The 26,423-nt window shown below is 36.5% G+C and overlaps 1 protein-coding gene across 8 annotated transcripts in view; it reads right to left on the reverse strand.

Moving 5' to 3' along the window:
• Window positions 1-26,423, reverse strand: part of LIN52 (lin-52 DREAM MuvB core complex component) — a 79,543-nt gene that overhangs the window by 48,756 nt on the left and 4,364 nt on the right. For 6 of the 8 annotated variants that reach the window (XR_005123829.2, XR_005123828.2, XR_008550620.1 and 3 more), the window contains exons 4-5: window positions 23,691-23,757; window positions 21,694-21,777 (exon numbers count right to left, since the gene is read on the reverse strand). Coding sequence is in view for 4 of the 8 variants with exons in the window: in XM_037503862.2 (XP_037359759.1) it covers window positions 21,694-21,777; window positions 23,691-23,757 (151 nt within the window). In the remaining 4 variants the exon portion in view is untranslated. Of the gene's footprint in view, window positions 1-8,296; window positions 8,400-15,986; window positions 18,268-21,693; window positions 21,778-23,690; window positions 23,758-26,423 lie in introns of those variants that run through there. The other 2 variants (XM_037503865.2, XM_037503863.2) reach the window with 2 other exon arrangements.

Raw genomic sequence — 26,423 nt, forward strand, 5'->3', positions numbered from 1 at the left:
CCAGAGTTAATGAGGCAGCAAAAGATACTGTCATAGAGTCCCGATGTAGCTATATTATCCAATAAAGGGACTCTGTCCAAGACAGGCTTAATATGGATCGAGGAGGTAAAGAAGCCTTGCTCAATATTGATCCTACTGCATGGATGAGAATCCAGTCATTAAAAGTAGGGGAATATCACGCATATTCTATAGCAGACAAAATGCTACAAGGAAAGAGTCATTTTTAAGGTGAAGAGTAAACTGCTGATTTTTACCATTTTAAACAGCATAGGTTTATTATTATTAGGTTAATTTGGCATTTTTGGTTTAGTTTTTTTTAAAAATGCTTCTAAATGAATACCTATTTTCATGTCTTGCTGAAAATATTCTAGGAGTTAGTTTCTTTTTTTAAATTAGCAATGAAGTCATCATAAAATAGCTTGTAGTAATTATATAACACATATTTATATTAATTGTATTAAATATAATATGCTCATAAAGGACATAATTTTTCTATTAGCAATAAAGCCAATTTTATTATGCTAAACCACATAGACTGCCATTAATTTCTAAATATCACAAAACCTACAAAGCTTTTGAAATAACTTCATTATCCATTCAACATTACTATTAGCTTATTATAACCAATGCTATGTGAGACATAGTGAAAATAAAAATCAGTCCTTGGATTCACTAGTCTCCAGGCTAATTGTTTAAAAGAAAATTTTACATAAACTTTTTTTTTTGTATTCTAGATTCTGTTTTGGGAAATATATAGAATCAGAGAACCAAGTGGTTTTCTTTTCCCCATAATTGGAAATCTGTAACAGGGTCTACTCAGAACTTGATGATTGGATATAAATATTAATAAGCTGATCATATAAAATTGTCAATACTAAAATATTTAAAGCTATTAAAAAAAGATTTATTTATTTATTTATTTATACAAGCACTGGGTACAGTCAGAAGCGTGGGAGGGTGAGAGAATTCACCAGAGCCAGAGCGGGGAACAGAACAGGCAAACCGATGAAATACACTGCCGAGGGGAGCAGCGGGCACAGCAGGAGAGGTCTGCGCACCATGTGGGACCCTCGCCAGCGGCCGGGGATCGAAAAGGCGCTGCAGAGGCTGCGGCCAGCCTCGCAGCCCAGCGCTCAACCGCTGCACCACAAGGGGAGGCCCAAGCTGACTATTTCTTGAGTAGTTTGTCACATAAAGATTAAAGGGGGCTAAAATTGTCTAATGCCTAACTGAAAATAGTCCTTGCCTTCCCTTCCCCAAAAAATGACCTGCAAGCTCTTCAAAGTACGTGTCGGACATATATTCATTCATTTATGGAGGATTAAATATATTTAATATAGTACAAGAAAACAGAATCAATAGCCCTACCTTTGCTTGTAATTCACAATCAACAAAGTTTAAGAGTAAAGTTCATTTGACAGATGGTAAGTTCATACATGCACCTCTAAAATCACTATTTCTAAGCTTCTCAACATAAACATCACCTCATATTCTTCTATTTCTACTGAAAAGTCATAGCTCTTGTACAGGTCTCCTGTGTTCCCCATGGCAGAAAGTTCTGGTTGACCTTCCCAATACCCATTCTCCTTTTCTTTCTTATCAGCCCCCAATTTGAAAGCAAAATTACAGCCCAGAATAGAAGATTACATTCTTTTGCAGCTAGGTGGGTCACTATCCTCCAGATAAGAAGCTTAAACGGAAAAGAGTCAGCTGTTTGGGGTCTCCTCTTTCCCATCTCTCCACCTTCTTCAGTCTTAAAAATAGTGATCTTGAAGTATCCTTTAGGATGGATGCATTAAGAAAGTGGAGTCACTATGGTGGAGGGCTATGGGGGCTCTGGAGAAGGGAAAACTACGGTGACCACACCTGTGGGGAGAAATCCTATATTATGAAAAAACAAATAAGGATATAAAATATTGATATATTATTAATTTTTAAAAAAGTAGAGTAAAAAGAAAGAATCCTTGGTCCTTGATGACGCTGTGGAGCTGCCCCACTGGCTGGGCCTGTCTACCTTCAGTATACATTTTTTTTTTTTTTTTTTTAAAAACTACCTTGGATAAGCCACATTATTTTGGACTTTTAATTATATGTAGTTGAAACTCATCCTAACCAATAGACCTGAGAGCCATAATCTTTTAGTCTATAACCCTGATAGTTTTTCATTTCAAAGATACTTTAATAAAATGTTAGCAAACAAAAACTGAGGTTTTATACCACATACTCCACTTCTACCCATAACTGTATTTTCCTAGTCACTGGGGCTTAAAACCTTGAAATTTTTAGACTCTGTGTCTAAGTTTCTTATAATTTCATATCTATTTTTAACCCCAAATACCTCTAACTGTTCCCTCCTTTGCCATTACAACATCCTATCTAGTACAAACAGCTATTGCATTGTAGACCACAGCAGCTTCCTACCAGTTCTCTCTGGGTGCTGCTATCAGTCTTTGGAAAATGAAGCCTGGTCCTTCAGGCTTTCTATAATCTAACTTGTCCTTTTCCCCCTACACTTTCTAAGATTCTAAACAATCCAAACTAGAAAACTGCTTCCCAATCTGAGATATTTTCCTCCCTGTCTCATGTAAATTTTTTTTTTTAAAGATTTATTTATTTATTCATACAAGCACTGGGTACAGTCAGAGGCGCGGGAGGGTGAGAGAATTCACCAGAGCCAGAGCGGAGAGTAGAACAGGCAGAGTGATGAAGTACACGGCTGAGGGGAGCAGCGGGCGGCAGGAGAGGTCTGCACGCCATGTGGGACCCTCGCCAGGTGGCCAGGGATTGAACCGGCCCGCCCGGCCCTGCAGAGGCTGCGGGCAGCTTTGCAACCCAGTGCTCAACTGCTGCGCCACCTGGGAGGCCCTGTCTCATGTAAATCTTAACCATCAAATTCTACTTCAGGTTTCATCTCTTTCAAGAAGTATTCCCCAAATCCTTTACCTCACTTTTTCCTCTTCAAGAATCTGTCAAACCTATGCTCAGAGGGAAACATGGGGTGATGAGCATGGTGTGAAAAAGGCCAGGTCACACAGAGCTGGAAGGCCAAGTTAAAGGTTTTTATTTTATCCTAACAACAATGGGAAGCCATTGATGGATTTTAAGAAGGGAATGAGGTCATGTGCCAATTTGCATTTCAAAAATATTACTCTGGCTGGAAAGTGTAGCAGTTATTGGAGAAAAGATCAATTCTACAGTTGATTCAGTCAGGAGAAGGGGAGAACACCAAAGGTAGATTGAAGCAGCTTGATAAAGCAGGCCTGGTGTAGAGGGAGAACTTGAAACTCATATTCTAGAGGAAAACGATAGTAATCTGAGTAAATACATGTTCACCATAGGAGAAAACTGGTAGATATTTATCAAAAAAGTTGGTGTGCAGATTTTAGCACTAAATGTTCTTTTATTGAGAATGCATTGATATTTATAATGCCTGAACTAGATCTTGTTTTTTAAAAAAGCTACACAAGATTTTTAGGGACAATTGAAGAATTCTGAATGTGGAGGGCTATTAGGGACATTACATATTCAGGTATTATAGATTTTTAGGGAAATAGAGGAATTTAATTATAAGTTTTCTTGGATGCAACAACAGTGTTAATATGAAGAAAACTGTCCTTACTCTTAGGAGACGTATTCTGAAGTATTCCAGGGTAATGTGCCTGATATTTGAAACTTACTTCCAAATAGTTCAAGGGGAAAAAAAAATGTGTGTGTGTGTGTGAGTGTGTGTGCACATGCATATATACATCCTATATATACAATTGCATTTTATATATATAAGAGGAGAGGCTCACTGGGTGTTTAACATTTTTTTCACAAGGGACTATCAGAGGAAAAGATAACTTACTAGCTTTTTTCCCAACCTATTTCTTGTATTGATATTCATTTATTTGATAATTTGAAATAAATTGTTTTCTAACCTACAGTTCCCAGCAAGTTTGGCATCTTAAAAAGTAAATCACAAGAGCATTTTCACCCAAGAATGATCCCTTTTACAAGCAGTTAAAGAATCAATACTCTAGCCCTCCCTTTAGTTTCAAGCCTGGCTACTCCTGGATTCCATTCTCAGGCTGATTAAGGAGACTGAGGAAACTTCAGGTCCCTTTTCAATCTGAAGACATGTCATTGAATCATTCTCCAACACCTATGTTTATTAAACCTTTAATACATACAAAGTTATCAATCCCTCATGTGGAGCCATTTCAGAGAATAGCAGATACACAAACTTGGATTCAAATAATCTACTGTGTTGCTCTTTTCTTTGTTAATGCCATTATCCTCCAACACAGTGAGACTGCTGACTAATTGAACCCTAGTTTTTACTGAATTTGATAGCTGACAGAGGCATAAACAGAAGCAGAAAGCATAAACTCTTCTCACTTCAATCAAGAGAAAAATGCTTCCTCTGCAGAGCTAGAATACTATACTTTTCCCACCTACAAAACTATTTTCTGGGAGGAAACAGTCTCAGTAACAAGTCTGTTAATCTGAGTAATCAGAAGGCTTATTTCTATAGTCAGACCTAGCTAGACATCTCTTCTTTTGACTAATTGAACAGGCATGCAGGTGAAAACCCTTAACTTAGTCCAAATTTACTGTGTTTACAATCAGACTGCATAAAATGGAAAAAAGACAAAAGAAAAAATAAACGTCTGCACCAAAATGGGTGTCAAACATCTCCAATATGGTAATCATTAAAGGAAGCAATTTTTTAAGTTCTTAAAATAAAACAAGGACTTATAGTATCAAGTCATAAGGCAAACTTGAAGGTTTGTTTGGTTGCTTTTAGGTTACTGTGTATGTTTGCTATATGGGAAAGAGTAAATCAGATACTAGAAGTTTTCCCACACTAGAATTACGTAACAATGTAACTTTACAAGTTTACTCAATGCTTAGAGTGAATATAAGGAAGAAAATGGAAAAAAATGAAGAAAAGGTGTCCCTGTTCTAAAGGAAGGCAAGGACTGACTGACAAAGGAGTCTGAGTAGCTTATTCCTCTCTTACAAAGAAATAGCGTATCTTGTGTGGAGCAAGAAGAAACTGTTAGAGAAATAGGAGAGAAAAAGAATTAAAACCACAGATAATTTCAAATTCATTTTAGCCAGGATTTTCTCTAATCATACTTTCCACACAGCTTCTAGAAAGAAGTCAATTTTGTATCCTATCATCTCTTTTCATCTTTCCCTTTTCCATCTACCAGTAGAAAGATGGCAAAAAGAATACAAACAAGTTTAAGGAATGGGGAAAACCGACTAGAGAGCACTCCATATCATTTAGATTCATGGACTGACTGAAGGTAGCCTCTCTTTGTTAAACTGTAATGTCACTTCTACTCTTAAACTACCTCACAGAAGGTGCTGGGTATGCAAGGACAGTTTTGATTCTTGAGGGAGTTGTTCAAGTATCAAATGTACTAGAAAAAGGTATGTGTGTGCACTTCGCCATCTATTTTTAAAGGGCTTTTCTTAGTTTCTTTCATAATTTGTAAGGAAAGAAAACAAAGACTAAAGAAATCCTGAAGGGTCTTCAGAGCAGGAATATTAAGGATTTCTCAGCTGTAAGACTCTTTCTCATGGCAAATGGTAGAAGACAACCCCTTCAAGCAGTTAGGAAAGAATCATTAGAGAATTAAGACATGGCAGATGTAGTCATCAAAACTCTAGGAGAGGATCCCACTCTTGGAGGAAGAATGGATGTTCTTTAAGAGAAATCCTGTGTTTATTTCCAAGTAAAGGAAAATGGAAGGATGAAAAAAGATGCAAGTTTACCTATCAATAGTGACAGAAAAGGGAAGTCCACCCTAAAGAGATTGTATAAAATAAAGTTAGAAAGGGTCCTTCCTCAGTTGCACAAAGATTGTCCAATTTTTATTTTCAACACAGTTATCTAACACAAAGTTATCTAATCTTAAACAATCAGAGGCCAAGGTCCAGTATCAATTCCTAACCCACCTTTCCTTCCTAATCTCCTAGCAAGTTAATGCAAATCAAAGCAAGCACTTCAGTGCTGCTGGTAGTGAAGCCTTTCCCAAGAGAGGCCTGTAAAACAGGACAGTCAGTGACAGCAGTACAATTACTGACACAGATACAGACTTTATGGACATGTTTATCTCTGCTGTAAATCCACACTCTCTCTCCACTACGATTCACGAGTCATAAAGAAATTGCAGATAATGAAAAAGTTGGGGAAATTTACAGCATGTCGGAAACCTCAGACAGCCAGAAGAAATTAAAGAGCTGACTAGGGATAAATCACACAGGTACAATTAAAACTTCCCGCATATCTCCTTCATTTCCAAACTGAGGCACAATCCAATGGAGCTGATGAAAAGTTGAGGTCATGACTCCTCAGGATGTAATCATTTCTTAACTAAGTGCATGTTAAAAATTAGCCAATTCACAGGTCATGTGTAGATGCTGATACCTTGATTTCCTTCACTCTCCACTAGAAGCACCCACAGAGCAATTCTGTCTATAAACAGGCCAAATGGCAACCAGCAATAAATGGAAAGGTGATGTCCCCTCTCCCATTGCCATCTCCGTAGGTGTAGGACATCTTTTACCATCACCACTGTGGACTGAGTATTAAAATGAGAAAGTAGAGCTACAATAGGTAAATAAAATTGGAAGTTTCGTCTTTCCCAATAAATAACCATTCTGAAGGTTTCATTTGATCTCTTTTCAACATTCCAAAGGAGATTTTAAAGGACTGTTATGTCTGATACTAGAAGGAGAATAACTTCTTTGTACTTGTTTTTTGATGATGGATAGAATTACTGGTCCATACGCTATGTAACCATCTCTGCATGAGCTTAAATGTGGTATGGTGTTAGCTATACCACTGCCATCAACTCCTGTGACATTCTTTCAGTCACAAAGGCTACAGGAAAGGAGAAAAAACAGAAAGAAAAAAAGGCAAAACAAAACAAAAACTCAGGAATTTGTAAGTGCAATTAATATTCAACTCTTACTTCAATAAAGTAAATCAGAAAAATAACAAAGGTAAGAAATAATGTCTATTCCTGGGCCTCCCTGGTGGCGCAAGGGGTTGAGCACAGCACCGTGAAGCTATCTGCAGCCTCTGCAGCACGAGTTAGATCCCCAGCCAGCCAGGGAGCTACCCACATGATACAGCAGACATCTCCTGTCGCACCCGCTGCTCCCCTCAGCAGTTTATTCCAGTGCATCCGCCTGTTCTGTTCCCCATTGTGTCTGGTAAATTGTCTCGCCCCCCGTACCTCCAGCCTGTACCCCAGTTCTTGTATGCATAAATAAATAAATCTTTAAAAAAAATGTCTATTCCTTAAATAATAATAGCTTACCAGATCCCCACTTAACAGAATTCCTCTATTCTATAAACCTATCAACAACTCTATGAAAGAAAAAAAGACTTTTAATCTGCACTCTTCCATTTTCCCTAGCTTACTTAGATGAAACTAGCAGGTTTAAAAACATCAATTCAAACACATACAAGATCTTCCTGGAAAGCAGAAACAAAGATTTTACCAACTAACTGAACTGAACCAAAGTGTCAAAAAGTACATAGGTCAATACTAATCTCCGTGTATCCCTATAGAATAAAGTTGCAACCAAATCAGCTCTAACATGATTTGGAAATTCTGAGCAAAAAATGAAGGTTAATAGGCTTTTTAAGCAATGTGGAGGGTACAACTGACATGGTTTCGATTTTATTCCTATTTGACCCCTTGATGATTTGAGGTGCATTTTATACTTCAGAGAACCTAAATATCATTTTCATTTTATATATTAAGATTTTATTCTCTGTGGAATAAAGAGTTTAAAAAATACTAAAAATTTCAACCCAGACATCAGTACCATAAAAAAATTGTCATATCTAGCTCATAGATCTCAATTCTATTTATCCATAAACAGTAGACATGGCTTCTGATGTGTTTCTGCTTATAAAGAAAAGTTCCTTCAACTCCTAAGTGTCTGACTGGTGGCCACTATCAAACAAGAACTGTTAGATAGATATAGAATTTAACGATAAATTCCAAGAGGCAACTCATACTGTATCAAATCAGTATTTGAGTGAAATCAAGAAATAAATTTATTGTCAATTCTAAGTGAAAACGCTACCCCTGGGTTAACAATCAGAAGACTTGGATTCTAGTTCCAATTTTACAAATAACTAGGTACATGACTCTGGCAAATCACTGAAGCTCTCTGAACCTGTTCCCTCATCTGCTCAAATGGGAATAGCAGAACAGTAGGAAGGATTAAATAAGAAAACATGCGTAAGAAACACTGCAGTCTCAAAACTACTTGCCTTTTCCCTCTTCATGTGGCATGATTGAGATTCCCAGTTCTGTCACTAATAAGTTCTGTGGCTGTCCTTAGGCAAGTCACCTAATATCTTTAGGCCTCTGTTTCTGCATCTGTAACATCAGAGGGTTGGCACTTGATGATCTCTAAGATTCCCTTCCAGCTCTAACATGCTACGATTATCGATCCTGTCACTAAGTTATTGGGTGGCCCTGAAAAAGTCACTTCATTTCATCAGATCTGTTTTCTCACCTTTAAGTACTTAGAGCTGAACCAATAGAAAAATAGATAAGAATTAAACAGGATATTCATAAAAGGAGGAAAAACAAGTAGCCAGTAAATATAACTTTACTAGCAATCAAAGAAATGCATATCAAAATACTGAAACATAATTTTTCACCAATAAAATTGGCAAGCACTCAAAGGGTAAAGGATATCTAGGGTTAGCTAAGATATAAGAATACAAGCTCTTTCATATACTGTTCTTAGAAATAAATTTTGGACAAGTCATTTTAGAAGTCACTTTGGCAAAGGGTACAAAAATTTGAAAGTGCCATTCACTGTGATCTAGCAGAGAAAGCACAATGCAGCATGATTTACCTTCGTGAACACTGGAAACAATCTTAAGTATTCATTAAGAAAGAATTAACAAAATATATTGTAAATCATCATATGCCATTCTACACAGTCGTAAAACTGGTGATTTTGCTCTTTCCATGGGTACTAAATATGTTAAAAAAATACTAAGTCTAAAAGGAGGTTGTAGAAGAATTACTTAATGCCATGTATATAATATGAATACTTTTGTGTGTGTGTGTGTGTGTGTGTGTGTGTGTGTGTGTGTGTGTGTGTGCGCGCGCGCGCGCATAATATCTCAAAAACAAATGTTTGGAGGATTTGGAGGAGTGTTCACTAAAATCTTAAAAGTGTCTACTGTTTTGGTGTGATTTTTATTTCTTTATATTTTCTACAATGGATATATATTATTTTATAATGGCAAAAATAAAGCTCATATTTAACTTAAATACATTACAAAAAAGATCATTTCCATTACCTAAGCAATATCTCTTGTTCTTATAATGAAATACAATGTATACAGTTGCACTGTTAGCATTACAATGTACTTGCTTTACTTAGACTTATGCTAAGCAATTTACACATACCATTTCTAATCTTCTCTACTGAGCTGTAAGACCATTTTATCCTAAAGAAAACCCAGCAAAAGCTTTTCATTTTAGAAGTTGTTTGCCGCCCCAGACAAATGTTAGTTTGAAAAGAGTAAGAAACCTCAAACTGAGATCTTTAATACAAAAATTATCTTTATTTTTTTAGAAAGTCACTTTGAAAACATAAACAAATTTTATTCTCAATTATCCTTCAAATCTCAAATAGAAACACTCGGGCAATTAGTATTCTAAAATGAGACTAGGAATATACTCAGACTGTTACACTGCAGGAAAAGCAAGAATGTGGTGTTTAACAAAGCACAGTAGATGAGGGGGTATGGTATTTGGACTGGTTATTTGCTTCAGGATGGCCTGGAGAGGCAATCAAGGAACCAGAGTATTTAAGGGTAAAACTTAATTCCTAGATCACGTTGAAATTTTGGGTTGTCATTCTACATTAAAAGCATATTTAACTAGCTCATTTCCTGATATATGTCTGTGTGATTTAAATTGAAGAGATAAAAGGAAATATTTAGGCACCCTCTGCTCTTCCCACAAACTCATAAACCTCATCTATTCTCTTTATGTAATAATAGATTAGCTCTTTTCAATCTCTTTTCCAAATGCAGCTATGTTCTAAACCCAAGAGGTCCCATAGAAACCTCACTTCGTCTCCCATGTCTTCTACCTTTGCCACCAGAATTTAAACATATAGAAGTCTATTATTAAAAGAAAAATAAACTTCGACTCCATTTCTATCTCTTAACAGCCAAAACTCTGAAAGTATTATCTACATTTCCTATTCCATTTCTACCTTCCACACATTTCTCACTCCATTTCAAATGCCTCTATACACCCCTAAAACTGCCTCTCTCACCATAAATTCAACTGCCTACACACTCTCCAAATAACATCTAAAGTAGAATCCCATTTAAAAAGCAAACTGATAATCTTTCCTTACAAATCTGTTCCTCCTCCCTGTTCTTTTTTAAAAGTTTTAGGGGGTATAACATATATAATAAGCTATACATATTTGAAGTGTAGTCTGGTAAATTTAGACAAATGCATTTGCCACTACTGAGGCAAACCCTTTCTGAGCCCTGTGGATCATGAGATTTTTCCAATCTGGCTGGTGAGATGAGCACTATTACTGGCTCTGGGATTCCAGCCACTGTCCCATCTAATCCTTTGGCTGGTTCTCTCTTCAGCCTCAATTAGCATCCTCACGTGACTGTGCTTAGTACATTTAGGTGACTATTCTGGGAAGACCCACTACAGGATTTTCTCTGTGCAGCTCTGTCCTGAGAACTCTAGCTGCCTTGGTCTCTCCAATCTCTTAGTTCCGTTTCTTCAACTCAGGGAAGCCTTCCAGGCTCTGCCTGGGGTTCTCTCCCTTGTTCCACAGGGGAATTCTCAAAGCAGTAAATGGGACAAACACAGAGCATACCTCATTTCTTTCTTTATTTTTTTAAGATTTATTTTATTTATGCATGCATGCAAGACTTGGGGTCTAGGCCAGAGATTCAAGAGGATGAGAGGATTCACCAGAGACAGTGGAGAGCAGAACAGGCAGATCGACTGAAATATACACTGCTAAGGGGAGCAGCAGGCGAGACAGGAGAGGTCTTCTGCTCATGTGGGTTAGCTACCTGGTCTGGGATTGAACTTGTGCTGCAATAGCTCAGATAGTTTCATAGTACTGAGACTTAACTCCTTGCACCACCAAGGAACCCAGCACAGATACTTCTTAAGCTATATTTTGTGCCCCCATTTCTTTAAATCCCCCATTTATTTCTTATCCCTCAGGGTTTACTGTCCTCTCTGGTCTCTAGTGTCCTAAAAACCATTTTTTTATTTAAGTGAAATTCATGTTTTTAAGTGTATGATTCAGTGGCATTAGTATATTCACAATATTGTGCAACCATCACTTGTATCATTTCATTTTTATAGCCCCAAAAGAAAATTCTGAACCTGTTAACCACTCACTCTCTTGTTTCATGAATTCAAAAATACTAAGATGCCTTTTGTACTTCTCTCACAAGTGAACAGTGAAGTTTTCTAAAACCTACCTAACAAAAACATTGTTAACATAGTGAAAGAAGTAGATATGAACATATAGCTATCAAGCAAGAGTTGAAGAAATTTGAAAATAAAGTGAATATTTTAAAATATTGTTTTAATTTTTAATAGAGTAAGTATAGATATTATCATCGTCATTTCAGAAATGAAGAAAATGGGGTTTAAAAAGTTAAGTAATTTGCCTAAGAGGTAGAAGGAGATTCATAAAAAAGCTGTAGGACTCCAGAACCCAAGCTCTTAATCCCTGTTTGTGCTCACCTATTAGCTACTTATCTGGCTCCTACCTACTTATCTTGGGGTTTTCTTTCTCTTGTATCATATTCAAGTAATCACTTCTCTACTCTAGCCTGTGTTCTTCAAACATAGGTACTTCTTAAACTCTATTTTGAAAAAAGCAATTCCTACCTGTACCTCACTACAATAAGACAGCATACTCTCCCAATGACTTCTTTAAATCAGACAAATTTAAGATTGTCAACCTATCAGTTACAGATAGGATATAATCCCTTTGATCTGAGGATCTTGCCCTTTGTTTACAGCAATGCCAACTGCATGGTGGGTAACATGACAACTCTTCCAGCATTAACATTGATGGTAATATTGGTGGGGCATTCCTTTTTGAACAGTGCCCATCCCAATCCCCCAATACCACCTTTCTTGTAGATTCCCAGGTATGTGGCCAAAGGAAAGACTCCATGTTTTCTGAAAGTCCTAGAGAACATATACAGAACATATATAGTCCTAGAGAACATATACAGCAGGTACCTCTCCTCTTTCCCTTTTTGTTGGTGATGTTGGTGACTAACTGGAGATGGCAGTTCTGGCCAAAAGGAAGACTAGATTTTTTATTTGTAATTGTCCTTAGATATAATAAGCATTTTTCTGTCATTAAATATTCTTTAATTAGGGCCTCCCCGGTGGCGCAGCGGTTGAGCGCTGGGTTGCGAAGCTGCCTGCGGCCTCTGCGGCGCCGGTTCGAACCCCGGCTGCTCCCCGGCCATCGGAGGAGGGTCCCACATGGCGCGCAGACCTCTCCTGTCGCCAGCTGCTCCCCTCAGCAGTGTTCTTCGGTCCCTCTGCCTGCTCTGCTCCCCACTTTGGCTCTGGTGAATTCTCTCACCCTCCCGCGCTTCTGACTGTACCCAGTGCTTATATAAACAAAACAAATAAATAATAAATAAATAAAACATGCCTCTATAAAAAAAATTCTTTAATTAAAGAAATAAACTTTTAAATGGCTATATTGTCTTTTACTATATGTACACTGTATAATTTATTTAGTTATTCCCGTAATGTTGAGTTTTAAATAGTTTTGCTATGTCATCTTTTTACCTATAATATGTAAAATTGTGCAGAATGCTACTTTGAAGCCAAACCATCCACCTTAATTTGTGCCTTGCCTGCTTTCCTCTACACTAGCTCTCTCCCCCACCCCCACAAAATCAGGAAAGAATAAAACATCACAAGCATTTTATGGCAAAATCCTCTTTGTATGAAAGCCATCGCAGAGACAATGCTGGGTTTATGAAATAACTTGACTAATGGATAAAAGACATGAATGCTTATAAGCCTTAGAAGTAATTTGAGGCTTTGTGTATCCTAATTTGTTAATCAAGGGAAAAATGAGAAATAATGGCATCTTTTATTTCCCATTATCATAATACATTTTTAAAAACAAAATACTCAAAGCTAAATCAACAATTTCTAATTATGAAGAATAACCTTGATCCCCTCCAAGTGGGATTTCCAAATTTTATACTACTATGTTATTACCTAAGAAAGATGCCATGCTAATGACTATGGAAAGTGGTATAGTAATATATAAAATAAATACAACAAAGCAAGTTTCATTTGATATTTAAGAAACATGGATTACAGCAAGGTGCTTTTGAATCAAATTCCCTAGCTTTAGATTCTGATTAAAATAATTTAAATTTCTGCATTCTTGAATGTCCAACCCTTTCTATAGAAACATTTTTTAAAAGTCTACAAGTAAAAAATATTTTACATAACAAAAGTAAAATTAAAAAAAGATATTAATATTTGCCTATCAAGTTGGCATTGACTTTTAAAAATTATACTTGATGTTGGCAAGGATGTAGAGACAGAAATTGTCTTTCTGCAAGACAATGTAGCAGTATGTTTCTCTGTCAATCAGAGATTCCACAAATCTGTGGCTGCAAGTAAAATGCAGTCTACACGCTTAGGAGGAACTAACTTTGGTGCTGATATAATCCGAATATGGCTATTGATTAAAAGATTTGAGAACATCAAATACGTTGTCAATTTCTGTTATTTCAAATTAAAATTTATGAAATTATTTTCCAGTTAATAAAGATCTGGACATTTACTGTATACAAAAGGCCTTAACAATTTCCTAAATAGCTATATGTAGCTAATGGAATAAAATAGCACTACCATGAAAGAGGCTTAATGACCTGCCAGGGAGCACAGACACTCCATAAATCCATTTTTGAAGTTATGAATATGCTGTTTTATACATTCATTTCCTGGAGAAAAAAAAAATCTAAAATACTACCTGTTGCCTAAAGTAGACAAGAGTATTCCTGTCTTTCCATTAATAATACCAAACCAAATACATGGTTTTTACTTATTTCTGGAAAAAATTAAGAGGGACATGTAAAAGAGATAGGTGATTTTTTTTTTTTTTTTAAGCTGATCTCTCTTCTCCTGACTTACATTAACCAGGCTCAAAACACCAAGTTATTCAGCTTACTCCCTAAGGTCCATCAGTTACCTAGTCCTGAAAATTATATACTGGAAACCACAATCAGAATACTTCTTTCACTCATTCAAGCCCTCAATCTTTCTTGCTGGACTCCAAATATATAAGGAGTGTATTCTAATATATTCTAGGCTCCTTAAAGCCCAGGTTAGATGACTCACACTGTCCCTTGAGCATGGCTATTGCTTTCAAGCCCTGCTTTGCTATGAAATCTTCATTCTATCTGGAATATGAATATGGTCCCTTTCCATTTCCACCCATCAACATCCAATATGTTCTTTAAGGTTTATTTTAATTATCCAGAATATGCAAATATTACCATATACCTTTCTCTAGTCCACAGGAGACATCATTAGTTGACGTCAGACTCCTTCTCAAAATCCTTCTCAATGGTCCTATGCAATCCTTACTAATCCATCCATGTTGTCATACAAAATGAAATTTATCTGCCTTTCTTGTAGCAATCTAATGTAATTGCCCTCTTCTCCTACTTCCAAAGTTCTTTGCACTCATATGGAACTTATCTCCTCTCCTATTAAGAATCATTTACTTAATTGTCTTATTTCTCTTTCCTATTATATTTTAATCTGCTCAAGGGCAGTAATTATGTCTTATTTGTCTTCATATCCCCTACAGTCCTACACTAAGTAAGGCATTCAAACAGTTGCTGCATTGAATACTTTATTTTTTTGTTATTATCTCATCATTCAAAATGGCTAAATATGAAAGTGTTTTATTTTAATTTAAACAATTAAATTCTTCTGGAAGGACTAATTAGCCCAAGACTATTTCATCAATTTTAGCTGAATACTTCTGCTTGAATTTAATAAGCTACTGTCTGATATCACACATTAACAACAGAGTGAAAGGATAAAACAAGATAAGCTGAGAGGTTGAACCCACTTTGAGAGTCTAATATCCAGCTTTGGAGGTTAATAAATTAAATGACCATACTTTTGGGAAATATTGGAAGAAATACGTCATTTCTGACAAAAGAGAACTAAAGGATTCTGATCCTCAAAAATATACAGTTTTGGGGCATCCCTCGTGGTGCAAGGGGTTAAGACGCAGCCTATGTAGCTGTCCGCAGCCACTGCAGCATGAGTTCAATCTCTGGCCTGCCAGGGAGCAACCCACATGGCGCAGTAGACCTCTCCTGACTCGCCAGCTCCCCTCAGCAGTGTACTTCAGTCAATCCGCCTGTCCTGTTCCCCACTCTGTCTCTGGTGAATCCTCTCACCTCCTCACACCTCTGGCCTATACCCCAGTTCTTGTATGCATAAATAAATAAATCTTTTTTAAAAAAAAAAATTGTGTGTATATATATACACACAATTTTGGGGCCTCCCGAGTGGCGCAGTGGTTAAAGTCTCAGCGCTATCAAGCTATTGCCAGCCACTGCGGCATGAGTTTGATCCCTGGCCAGGGAGCTAACCCACAGCAGACCTCTCCAATCTTGCCCACTGCTCCCCTCAGCAGTATATATCAGTAGATCTACCTTTTCTGCTCCCCACACTGTCTCCTGTGAATCTTCTCACCCTCCACACCTCTGGCCTACACCCCACCTCTTGTATGCATAAATAAATAAATAAATAATAAATCTTAAAAAATATATATATACATACACACAGTTTACAAAAGAAACTGTTTAAAAGATGGAGAGATAAAAAGGAAAAGAAAAAGTTAAAAACCATGCAAGGTATCAACAAAATTAAGCAAGTAGTCTGGTAAAACAAGAAGAAATTTTTTAAAATCCTAAATCAGGAACTCCGTTGAAGAGATGGGGAGAAGAAAAGCTAGCAGTACAGTAAGACTCATACTGCCATCTAGAGGTTGAAGGCTAGATTTTTCGCCTCAGTCAAGAGCAGTTTAATTGAACTTTCAAGCATTACAAACTTAGGACTGAATAGGCCTTATAAACTAAGCCAGACAAATAACTCTTATGTCAGAACACAAAGACTACCCAGGGTATAAGAGTACCAGTTATTCTCCCCCTGCCTACCTTCATAGATTGAAATTCCATTTATCTGAAATGTCCAGGTTAGAGAAAAATCACAGAGACAGAAAGCAGATTAGTGGTAGCCTAGACCTGTAGAGTTTAGGGGAAAATGACTGCTAATGGGTACAATGTTTCTTTTGGTGGCAATGAAAATGTTCTAAAGTTGATTGTATTGTGGTAATGACTGCACAACTCTTGAGCACACCAAATCACTGAAATGCAAGCTAAATGGTGAATTGTAAAGTATGTGAACTATATCACAATAAAGCTGTTATAAAAAGAAGAAAAAATAACAAATGTATGAAAGCCCCAAGTTTTAGTCCTAGTTTCAAACGGCATGTTGGCAAAAATATGGGGAATACGGCCACTAAGTTGGGCATCTGCATGACTACTAAAAGGTTTGTAGCCTTCAGAGTGGGGAAACATTTAAGAACAGGATTCACGATAGTTCAATGGGCCTTAGGATAAAGCAATCAATGTACTGTTGCAACTTATAAGACTAAATCAGGAAACCCAAATTGTAATAGCAATGGAGTAGGGTTCAAGTAGAAGATAATACCAAGAAGATTAACAAGATTCACACTCTCTCTACTATGTGTGGTCGATCATCCATTGTCATAAGAGGAAAAATTCTAGAAATCACAAGAACTTCAAATGTTACTTCCCATCACTGAAACACAAACTATGCATAAAAAGAACAATTTCCAGAAGTGTCTACCTTTTCAGTAACTGGGTTTCATTAGAAAAATTCTGTCATTTCATCTGAAGGCATCTACAGTTAGTCATTCATTCAATCAGCAAGTACACATTGCACATTAACTATATGCCAAGTACTCTATGGGTTACAAAGAGAGTTCAAAAATATTCTTACCTTAGAGTTACAATAAATCCAAGAGATAAGATATATACCAACAATCTCCCAGCAGAGCAAAGTATCATACAATTGAAACTAACTGCTCTAGAAACAATTTTGGCAGGCCAGGAAAGAGCTCACTTTCCAGATCAGGTATAAAAAGGAAAGGATGATAGAAGAGGTAGATTCTAGGCTGAACAATGAAGGATGAACAAAAGTTCTAATATTATAAATAGGTCAGGGAGGCTTTTCTGAGAAAAAGGAATAGTATAAATAAATAAAGATGCAAGAATGTTCCAGAAACAGTATTACAAATGGGAACAGTACATGTTTTGGTAGAGGAGAACTAAGAGGCTAAAGTCAGAATGTAGAGGATTGAATGCCATGCTAAAGAATCCAAATTTTATTATACGATTAATGAAATACTATCAACAACTTAAGAGCAAAGGATAAAAGAAGCAAATGGTACTTTAGAAATATTACTATAGTAGTGATAAACAAGATGGACTGGAACAGGGTCATTGAGAGGCAAAACAGACTTGTTAGAAGGTGACTACAATAGTTCCAGTAAAACAGGAAGGACACTGAACTCAGAAGTTACAGAAACAGAATTCTTTATACGGTAGGGCAGGTTACAATTCTTTGTATTTCAATGTATTTCAAGGGAATTTCATATAAATTAACCACCCATTTGAGCCATGGTGCCTCAGTGACAAAAGTTATAAATACCTATGCAAAAAAGTATTGCATTCTAAAGTCTGCACACCAAAAGGGTTAACTGTGACATAATCAAGTTCCAAATCAAAGGGTAGGGTTCATCTTCCAGAAGATTACAATCTAGTTACTACTAGTCCTAGTAGGTCCACGTTATTTCTATACTAACATTTAACAATGCTCTAGGGAAGTGACAATCATGTTTAGAGGACAAATATTTTTTGCATTTTGTTCTTTCCATCATCTTTATCGGGGCAGATATTTGCATGAAAACAGGATCACTGGTCCTTGGGGATTCATCAGTTCCTATCGCTTATTTTTCATCCATGTCATCCTTTCAATTAATGCAGAAAAGAGGACTGAGATATCGAAACACCAGATTAGGGTGTCAAGTAAATGTCAACCTCTAGAGTAGATGAATAATCTGTAAGGACAAAAAAAAAAAAAAAATTCTTGCTTTCATGCATATATGCTATACACAATAAAACAAAGAAAAACTGCATTCAAGAAGTCTAATACATTTCAGTGTAATTCTTTCCATTCTAATTTTAAAAATTATTTTCTTTATGTTAACAGTTAAATTTGCATTGGTCAGGGAAAAATGACAATTAAGAAGTCTAATACATTTCAGTGTAATTTTTTCCATTCTAATTTTAAAAATTATTTTCTTTATGTTAACAGTTAAATTTGCATTGGTCAGGGAAAAATGACAATTATAAAACACCGCTACAGAAGTTGCAAGGCTGGAATTTTGAAATAGAAAATAATTTTTTATAAAACTCAGCTATGCTCATAGGACTCAACCAGCAGAAACAAGCATTTCTAACACATAATTTTGGTTCAGTCTCAAGATGGCTGAGTTTGGTGACTTCAAACCCCCATCTCAAAGCCTTATGTTTTTTAGAAATGCAAAAACTTAATGATAATGGTTTTAACTGTGTGAATTAAAAATTAAAACAAACTACACCAAGTTTCTGATTCAGTGGAAAGTCATTAAAATAGACTTTATTAATGCTTAGGGAACTGACTCATTTTTCTAAAAACTGATAAAGAGAAAGAATAGTTTACCTAGTTAAGAGCAGCTTTCAAGGTAAAATAAAGTCCATGATAGAAAAATTCTATCTAATAAGAATGAATGGGGCCTCCCCAGGTGGCGCAGCGGTTGAGCGCTGGGCTGCGAAGCTGCCCGCGGCCTCTGCAGCGCCGGTTCGATCCCCGGCTGCCAGGCGAGGGTCCCACATGGCGCGCAGACCTCTCCTGCCGCCCGCTGCTCCCCTCAGCAGTGTACTTCGTCAGTCTGCCTGCTCTGCTCTCCCCTCTGGCTCTGGTGAATTCTCTCACCCTCCCGTGCTTCTGACTGTACCCAGTGCTTGTATAAATAAGTAAATAAATATTTAAAAAAAAAAAGAATGAATGACAGAATCAAAATATTACTGTTTTGCAACCTATGATAAAATAGTAGATCTAGGTAGTTACCAAAGTAACTGATGAATAACAGATCAGGGTAACAATACCTTTATCAACTAATTAATCTTAACATCACAATTAGATACAAGCAGACACAATGGACTTCTGATGGATGTATATAGTATTTACAAAATTTTCTTGCCAAAATAAAAATAAAGCCTGTATCAGTGCTTTTAAATTTAGCTACTAGAAAATAAAAAGAAATAGATGACCATACTAAGTGCTTTCATAGGGATGTAAACAAAAAATCTACAGAACAAATTCTGCGAAAAAATTCTACAGAACAAATAACTAGCTAGGTTTACTAAATGGCAAAGGAAAGTAAAAGGGAGGTAGAACCAAGACAGATTAAGATACTTAAGAGAAATACCTATCAAATATGGTATATGAACCTTATTTAGATATGATTCAAACAAATTAACTGTAACAACTATGAGTCAACCATGGACATCCAAATTAAGCAGGTCTGCTAAGCTTTTAGGCATAATAATGGAATCGAGGCAATATTTTTTTAAAGAGAGAGAGAAAAAGAAAGAATCCCTGTCTTCTGGGAAATAATATGAAGATATTTGGCAATAAATAAGATGCCTGAGATTTGCTTTGAAATTATAGGAGATCAGTATAAGTAAAACAGATAGGTTATAATATTGAAGATGCATCCTGATCATTATTCTGCTTTCTTGACTTTGGTATTATGTCTAAAATTTTCCAAAATAAAAAGTGGAGCAAGAAATACGTCATTATCTTTCTCAGTAGGAATACAGAAAAACTAACCTGAGGGAAAATAGTAATTTCAACTACAACTAATTGACAAAAATGCTACTGATAAATACACTTGGTAATATAGCATCTCTTGAGAGAAAAAGCATAAAATTCATTTCATTAAAAAAAGTGACACAGAGGTAAAGAACTGATCATTATAACTGTTACAGCACTTACTATCCAGAAACAGACTCTATACTATTGAAACCTCACATCTATGAATTTAAAACTCACAGATTTGTCTTTCATTATAAACTCTGGAAGCCCATGACATACACAGTAGCTACTAATTTTAACCAAGACATTAATCATGAGAAATAAACAACCATGACAGAGAGATTTAGAAGCAATAAGTAAACTTAGCAAACCACTAAAAACCTATCACAAAGCAGTTTGTTGTTCTCTATTTCTTGACTGATGAAGTGATTAAAAAATGTCTTCTTGATAAAAGAAAGTCAACTCTAATGACAATAATGTAAATAAAGAAAAGGTAGAGGGCTAAGAACTGATTAGTCAAAAATTACAGCTTTTAAGGTGAAATGTTGAATTTGGCAATAAGTTAAATCAGTGACATGAACAAATCCACTACATGCTTCTGTGATGAAAAAAAAAAACCATTTTGAAACTGTTTGTGGGATTTTGCTAATCAGTATAAAACTTGTATTTTTGAAGAAATTATAAGCCATAGTAGTCTCTCAAACTGCATTTATGAATGTTTCAGAAGGTACCCATTGAGAACAAAGTCCCAGTCACTGTATTTACATTGAGAATCTCTTTCCGTTGCTAAGTGAAGATTTCCTACAATTTCTTCTTCAATTTTGTAATGAATACAGAATGGGAAAAGATACAATTTATAAAGAAATAATTTTAAACTAAAAAGTGGAGAGCAGACAGGAACAAATGAGAACTTTTGAAACATTACTCATGGCAGCAGATTATGTTCCTGACCTGCTATACATCCTTTCTTTTAGGAAACTAATCCTCCCTTCCCATTCCATCTAAGTCTGACTAACCCTTCAATCTGCATCTACACTGTGGGCCCAGGCCTGGTCCATCAGAGTGTTCCATGCAACCTAGCAAAAGACCTGGATTTAGGATAGGTATGTGAACGACAATGGAATTATCAGAGTCCTCCCAGGACCTTTCTTTTTAAACTCTCAGAAAACATGTTCTTTCTTTTTGGGATTATGATATTTAAAGACACAAACTGGAGCTCCTTTTGGCCACCGTCTCCAGTGCTGGTTCAAATAAGCCTTATACATGAGTGAAGCAGTGCCTTGAGATGCAAAACAAAACCAAGTGTACATCCCAATGACATCATTAAGTCATGGATTTAGATATGCTCAAAACTATTTTGATTTATGGAAACTAAAGTTCCTCTTTTGCTTAAGCTAGTTTGAATTGACATCCTGTTACTTAAAACTGAAAGGGTTCCCAATGTACTATTAGTGTATAGAGAAAAATCACTTGTTACCCAGTAGACTCAGTGATTAATAAACACATTCTCACAAAAGGCAGTGATTTCTTATCTCCAGAACATTTAATAAAGATACTTTCTGAATTATAGCTAGAATGAAATAGACAACATGTAACCCTGAATAAATATGATCTGAGTACTTACATTCATCCAACCCCAGCTGATAGGCCAGGTTCTGTAGTCCTCGCACCTTCTCCATCAAATTAGCTGTTGTGAGGCTCCCCAATTCTGAAATAGAATCATTTATTTAAATACCATTTTTTTTCTGTTCTACAGTAACAATTAATTTGGGTTCTGAAACCCTGTTATAAAAGTTTTCAAGCTTAATTTCTATAGAATACATGGAAAATGCACCCATATCTTTTCTTCTCATCCAATCATCCTTTCCCCTTGCCTTTCTTCCCCTCCGCTCCCCTCCCTTCTCCCTCACACACACATCAGTGAATTTTCCATAAATGTAAAATGTGTCAATTGAGCTTATCTACTTGCTTATCTACTTCAAAAGATTTAGCATAAATACAATAGCAAATTACATGTGTAGTCTAAAGATCCTTTCATAACATTTTGCCTAGCATATAAAATGAACACACCATTAAAATATGAAGCCTTATATGATGTCATACAGCACTGTGAAGGCATCACAGAGCTCTGTCTTACAAAATGTATAAGTCTGCCCTGTTATTTATAAGTCCTCAATATTATAATTAACGATCAAATAGCAACTAAAAATTCTTATTATTTCTCATTTCCCTAAGTTTAGAAAACAAAAAATAAATTACAGTGTACTTAAATAAAAACTTACTTTACCAGATTTTCATTTAAATAGCACCCAATTCCTTTTAGGTTTAAGACATTGCTCAATTGAAACATGAAACATAATGCTATGATCCCTTATTAAAAATCTAAAGTTTCCATAGAAAATACATACTAAGAGGATATTAGATAAATGTCTGCTTGAAACATTAGAACAATGAACCTGGGATGCCCTTGAAACTTAATTTTTCCATGGTTGGAGGAGGGGATCTACATTTAAGCAGGACAATAAATTACTTCTGAAATCGAATAAAGATGTTATTTTCTCCCACTTATCATGTCACATTCATCTATATCTGGTATAAGTAGACTTTCTTGATCTGTTCTGCTGCCTAAATAGCTCAGGAATCCCAGATTTTTACCTTAATTTCAGTTTATTACTTCATAACCATCATGAATTTTATCACCAGATGGATGATAAAAAATTAATTTAAATTCCCACTTTATGGTTGCGTTCCAAATCATCTATTAAACAACAATATCCACTACTTATAGTATTCTATTTATAGGAGAAAGTGCTGGAATAGAAAGAAGACATGTCTAACCCACTATGGTATTGTTAGTTAATAGTATTGATAACAATGTATGGCACTAAAACCTAAATAAGGCATTTGTGTTATAGTGGAAAGAGACTTAAAAGATTAGAATTTAAATTTTAACTGTTTCTAATATATCTTAAGTTAACCTCTGAATCTTAAGATATTATATCTAACTCACAAGACCTTTATAAGAATTAAATGTGAGACCTATTTGGCCACTGTAAGCAGTCTATAAAATAAAATTAATATTAAAAGAATTTAGCAACGGAAAACATTATGACTGAGTCTTGAACTGGCAGGATTTCTACACATGGACAAGTAAAGAAAGGCATTCAGACACAAATAACTATGAATGAGGACAGTTAAGTAAGCAGTTTGACTGAAACTGAGAATACTTGTAAGAAAAGAACGAGAGGGTCTCCCTGATGCCTCAAGGGGTTAAGCACAGTGCTATAAAGCTACCCGCAACCTCTGCAGCACGAGTTTGATTCCTACTGGCCATTGAGCTATCCACATGGCGCAGACCTCTCCTGTCTCACCCAGTGCTCCCCTCAGTAGTGTGTTTCAGTCAGTCTGCCTGTTCTGTTCCCCACTCTGTCTCTGGTGAATCCTCTCATTCCCTGTGCCTCTGGCCTGTACCCCAGTTCTTGTATGCGTAAATAAATAAATTAAAAAAAAAAATAAGAACAAGAGGAACTGGAAAAGTGGTTTCTGGAAGAACATAAATGGCAGGTTAAAAGTCAGAGGTCACTGACTTTTAACCTTTTTACAAAGGTAAGCTTTGCTTACCTTTCAACATGTCGATGTCATCACGTTCTATTTCAGCCATCCATTTGGGTGGAGAGCTAGTAATAGGCTGTCAGAAAATAAGAATATATCTATTCAGATACACACAAAGCATGAAGAGTCCCTATTCTTCCTTCTTATAAAAAAATAGTTTATTAATCTTCAGGTTCCTTGAAAACACTGGCAGATTTCTCCAGGTTCAGAAAATGACTTGCAAATAGTCACCACACAAACTAATACTGCTCATCTTTAAAGTTACTCAGAGAAATAATTTAGAAGAATTAGGTCTGACTACTGTTACACTTATGTGCATAACAGGTTAGCATAGTAACAGAAGAAATTACTTGAAATTCAGATCTGGCAAAAGCTTCCAACTGAGCTATCTGGAACACTCTCTGGCAGAGGAGAAGATTTAAAGAATCAAGAATGAGAAAATCCTTAATTTAAATGAGAAAAGACAGATGATTGTCACTTGAAATTTCATTTTACACATGGACTGTTTTAAAAACTTCACAATTTTAAGTAATCTTTTTTTTAATAATTTTTTTTTTTAATAGAGGCATGTTTTTATTTATTTATTTATTTGTTTGTTTGTTTTGTTTACACATGCACTGGGTACAGTCAGAAGCACGGGAGGGTGAGAGAACTCACCAGAGCCAGAGCGGGGAGCAGAGCAGGCAGAAGGACCAAAGTACACTGCTGAGGGGGGCAGTGGGCGGCAGGAGAGGTCTGCGCGCCATGTGGGACCCTCCTCCAGTGGCCGGGGGGCAGCTGGGGATCAAACCGGCGCTGCAGAGGCTGCGGGCAGCTTCGCAACCCAGCGCTCAACCGCTGCGCCACCGGGGAGGCCCAATTTTAAGTAAGTAATCTTTTTATACCTGAATGTGAACTTATAAAATATGAAAGGGAGCCAGCCCATTTTCAGAACAGACTGGGGGCAACAGTTCTCAATTCCAGTTGCACATGAGCATCACCTATGTAACTAAACAGCTAAAAACAACCTGGTCACGCCCCAGATGTACTGATTTAGAATATCAAGGGTTGGAGAAGGGTCCAATGGAGAGAGCAGAGATGAAATTACATATGGATTTTTTTTTTAAAGTTCACAACTACACATGGATGATTCTCTGTGCACGGAGAGGTAGAGCTGAGAAACATTTCGTCAGCTTTGCGTTCTTTTCCCCTTTTTTTCCATTAACATTTGCATGGTTGTATGTGACAAGCAAAACACTTAATACACATCATGTCAGTGAATTTCCAAATCAGCCCTATGAAGCTGATATTACTATCTTCAGTCTACAAATAAAAAACAAATATAGGAAGATTATAAATCACTTCCTTCAGGTCATGTAGAACCAGGACTCAAAACTCATGTAGTCTGAGTTGAGAAACCACTAATGTATATTACCTCCCCAAGAAGATCCTAGGTCAAATGCACTATTTTTACCCCTGGAGAGATTTTAAATCTGGTGTCTTAAGAACACCTGAACCAGGCCTCCCTGGTGGCGCAGTGGTTGAGTGCTGGGTTGCGAAGCTGCCCGCAGCCTCTGCAGCGCTGGTTCGATCCCCGGCTGCTCCCCAACCACTGGAGGAGGATCCCACATGGTGCGCAGACCTCTCCTGCCGCCCGCTGCTCCCCTCAGCAGTGTGCTTCTGTCCTTCTGCCTGCTCTGCTCCCTACTCTGGCTCTGGTGAATTCTCTCACCCTCCCGTGCTTCTGACTGTACCCAGTGCTTGTATAAATAAATAAATAAATCTTTAAGGAAAAAAAAAAAAGATCAAGTGTAAAAATGTTAGGAAATTTGCTCAGATGGATAACAAGTAGACTCAGGATTCAAATCCAAGAGAACTCCAAAGTCCTACGCTCTTCTGCATGTCTCCTGCTTGGGCCTTATAAGATGCTAAAGGAGCATAAGCCAGCTTCCATATAATTTTCATATAACTTCATACTTAGTTTTCAGTTTAATTATATTTGATTATGAACTCCTGAACAAATGAGAACGGCTACAAAGTCATACTCCCTTTGAACAAACGCTCTCATGGTATCCAAAATCTACAGGTCCACAGTGGCCTTAATATATTTAACTCAACTTTAACTCTAATGTGAGTAGAGAATGCTAAGCATGTAGTAAGGAACTTTAAGAGCTTAACAGAAAGAACATGGCTCTGGAATCAGACAGACCTGCATTCAACTCCCGGGCTGTCATTCACTAGGACTTACTTAGACAAGTAACTTCTAAATTTCTCAGCAAGTCGGTACTTCTAACATTGGTATCAAATGCTTTTAAGTATGGTGTTAGAAGAATGAATACTAGTAGTCAGACTAATGGGTTCAAAGCCTGGATCTGCTAATTTTAGTGGATAACTCTGGGTAACCTACTTAACCTTTCTGTGTCTATTTCCTTGTCATAAACAGGGATAATTATACTTCATGTGGTTTTGTGAAGTTTAAAATATATGTGTTATGTGCTTAGAACAGTATCTGGCACATACACTACGTAAGTGCCAGCTAATATTATAATCATACTCTGCTGGCTGTGAAAACATATAAGAGAACATAAGTAGAGCATCTAGTACAGTGCCTGTTATCCCAGGAGTAGAAAAGCTCTGACTCTAATGAGTATCTTCTTTTGGTTTCTGATAAGCTATTCAGAAATTCCCTAAGGAAATGTAAATCATAATGTATCACATAAAAGAGAAAAGTTTTAAAATCATAGTTTGGGCAAAAAAGGTAGC

The sequence above is a fragment of the Talpa occidentalis genome, unplaced genomic scaffold, assembly GCF_014898055.3.
Source record: "Talpa occidentalis isolate TD23 unplaced genomic scaffold, MPIMG_talOcc4v2.1 talOcc4.11, whole genome shotgun sequence".
Taxonomy (NCBI): Eukaryota; Metazoa; Chordata; class Mammalia; order Eulipotyphla; family Talpidae; genus Talpa; species Talpa occidentalis.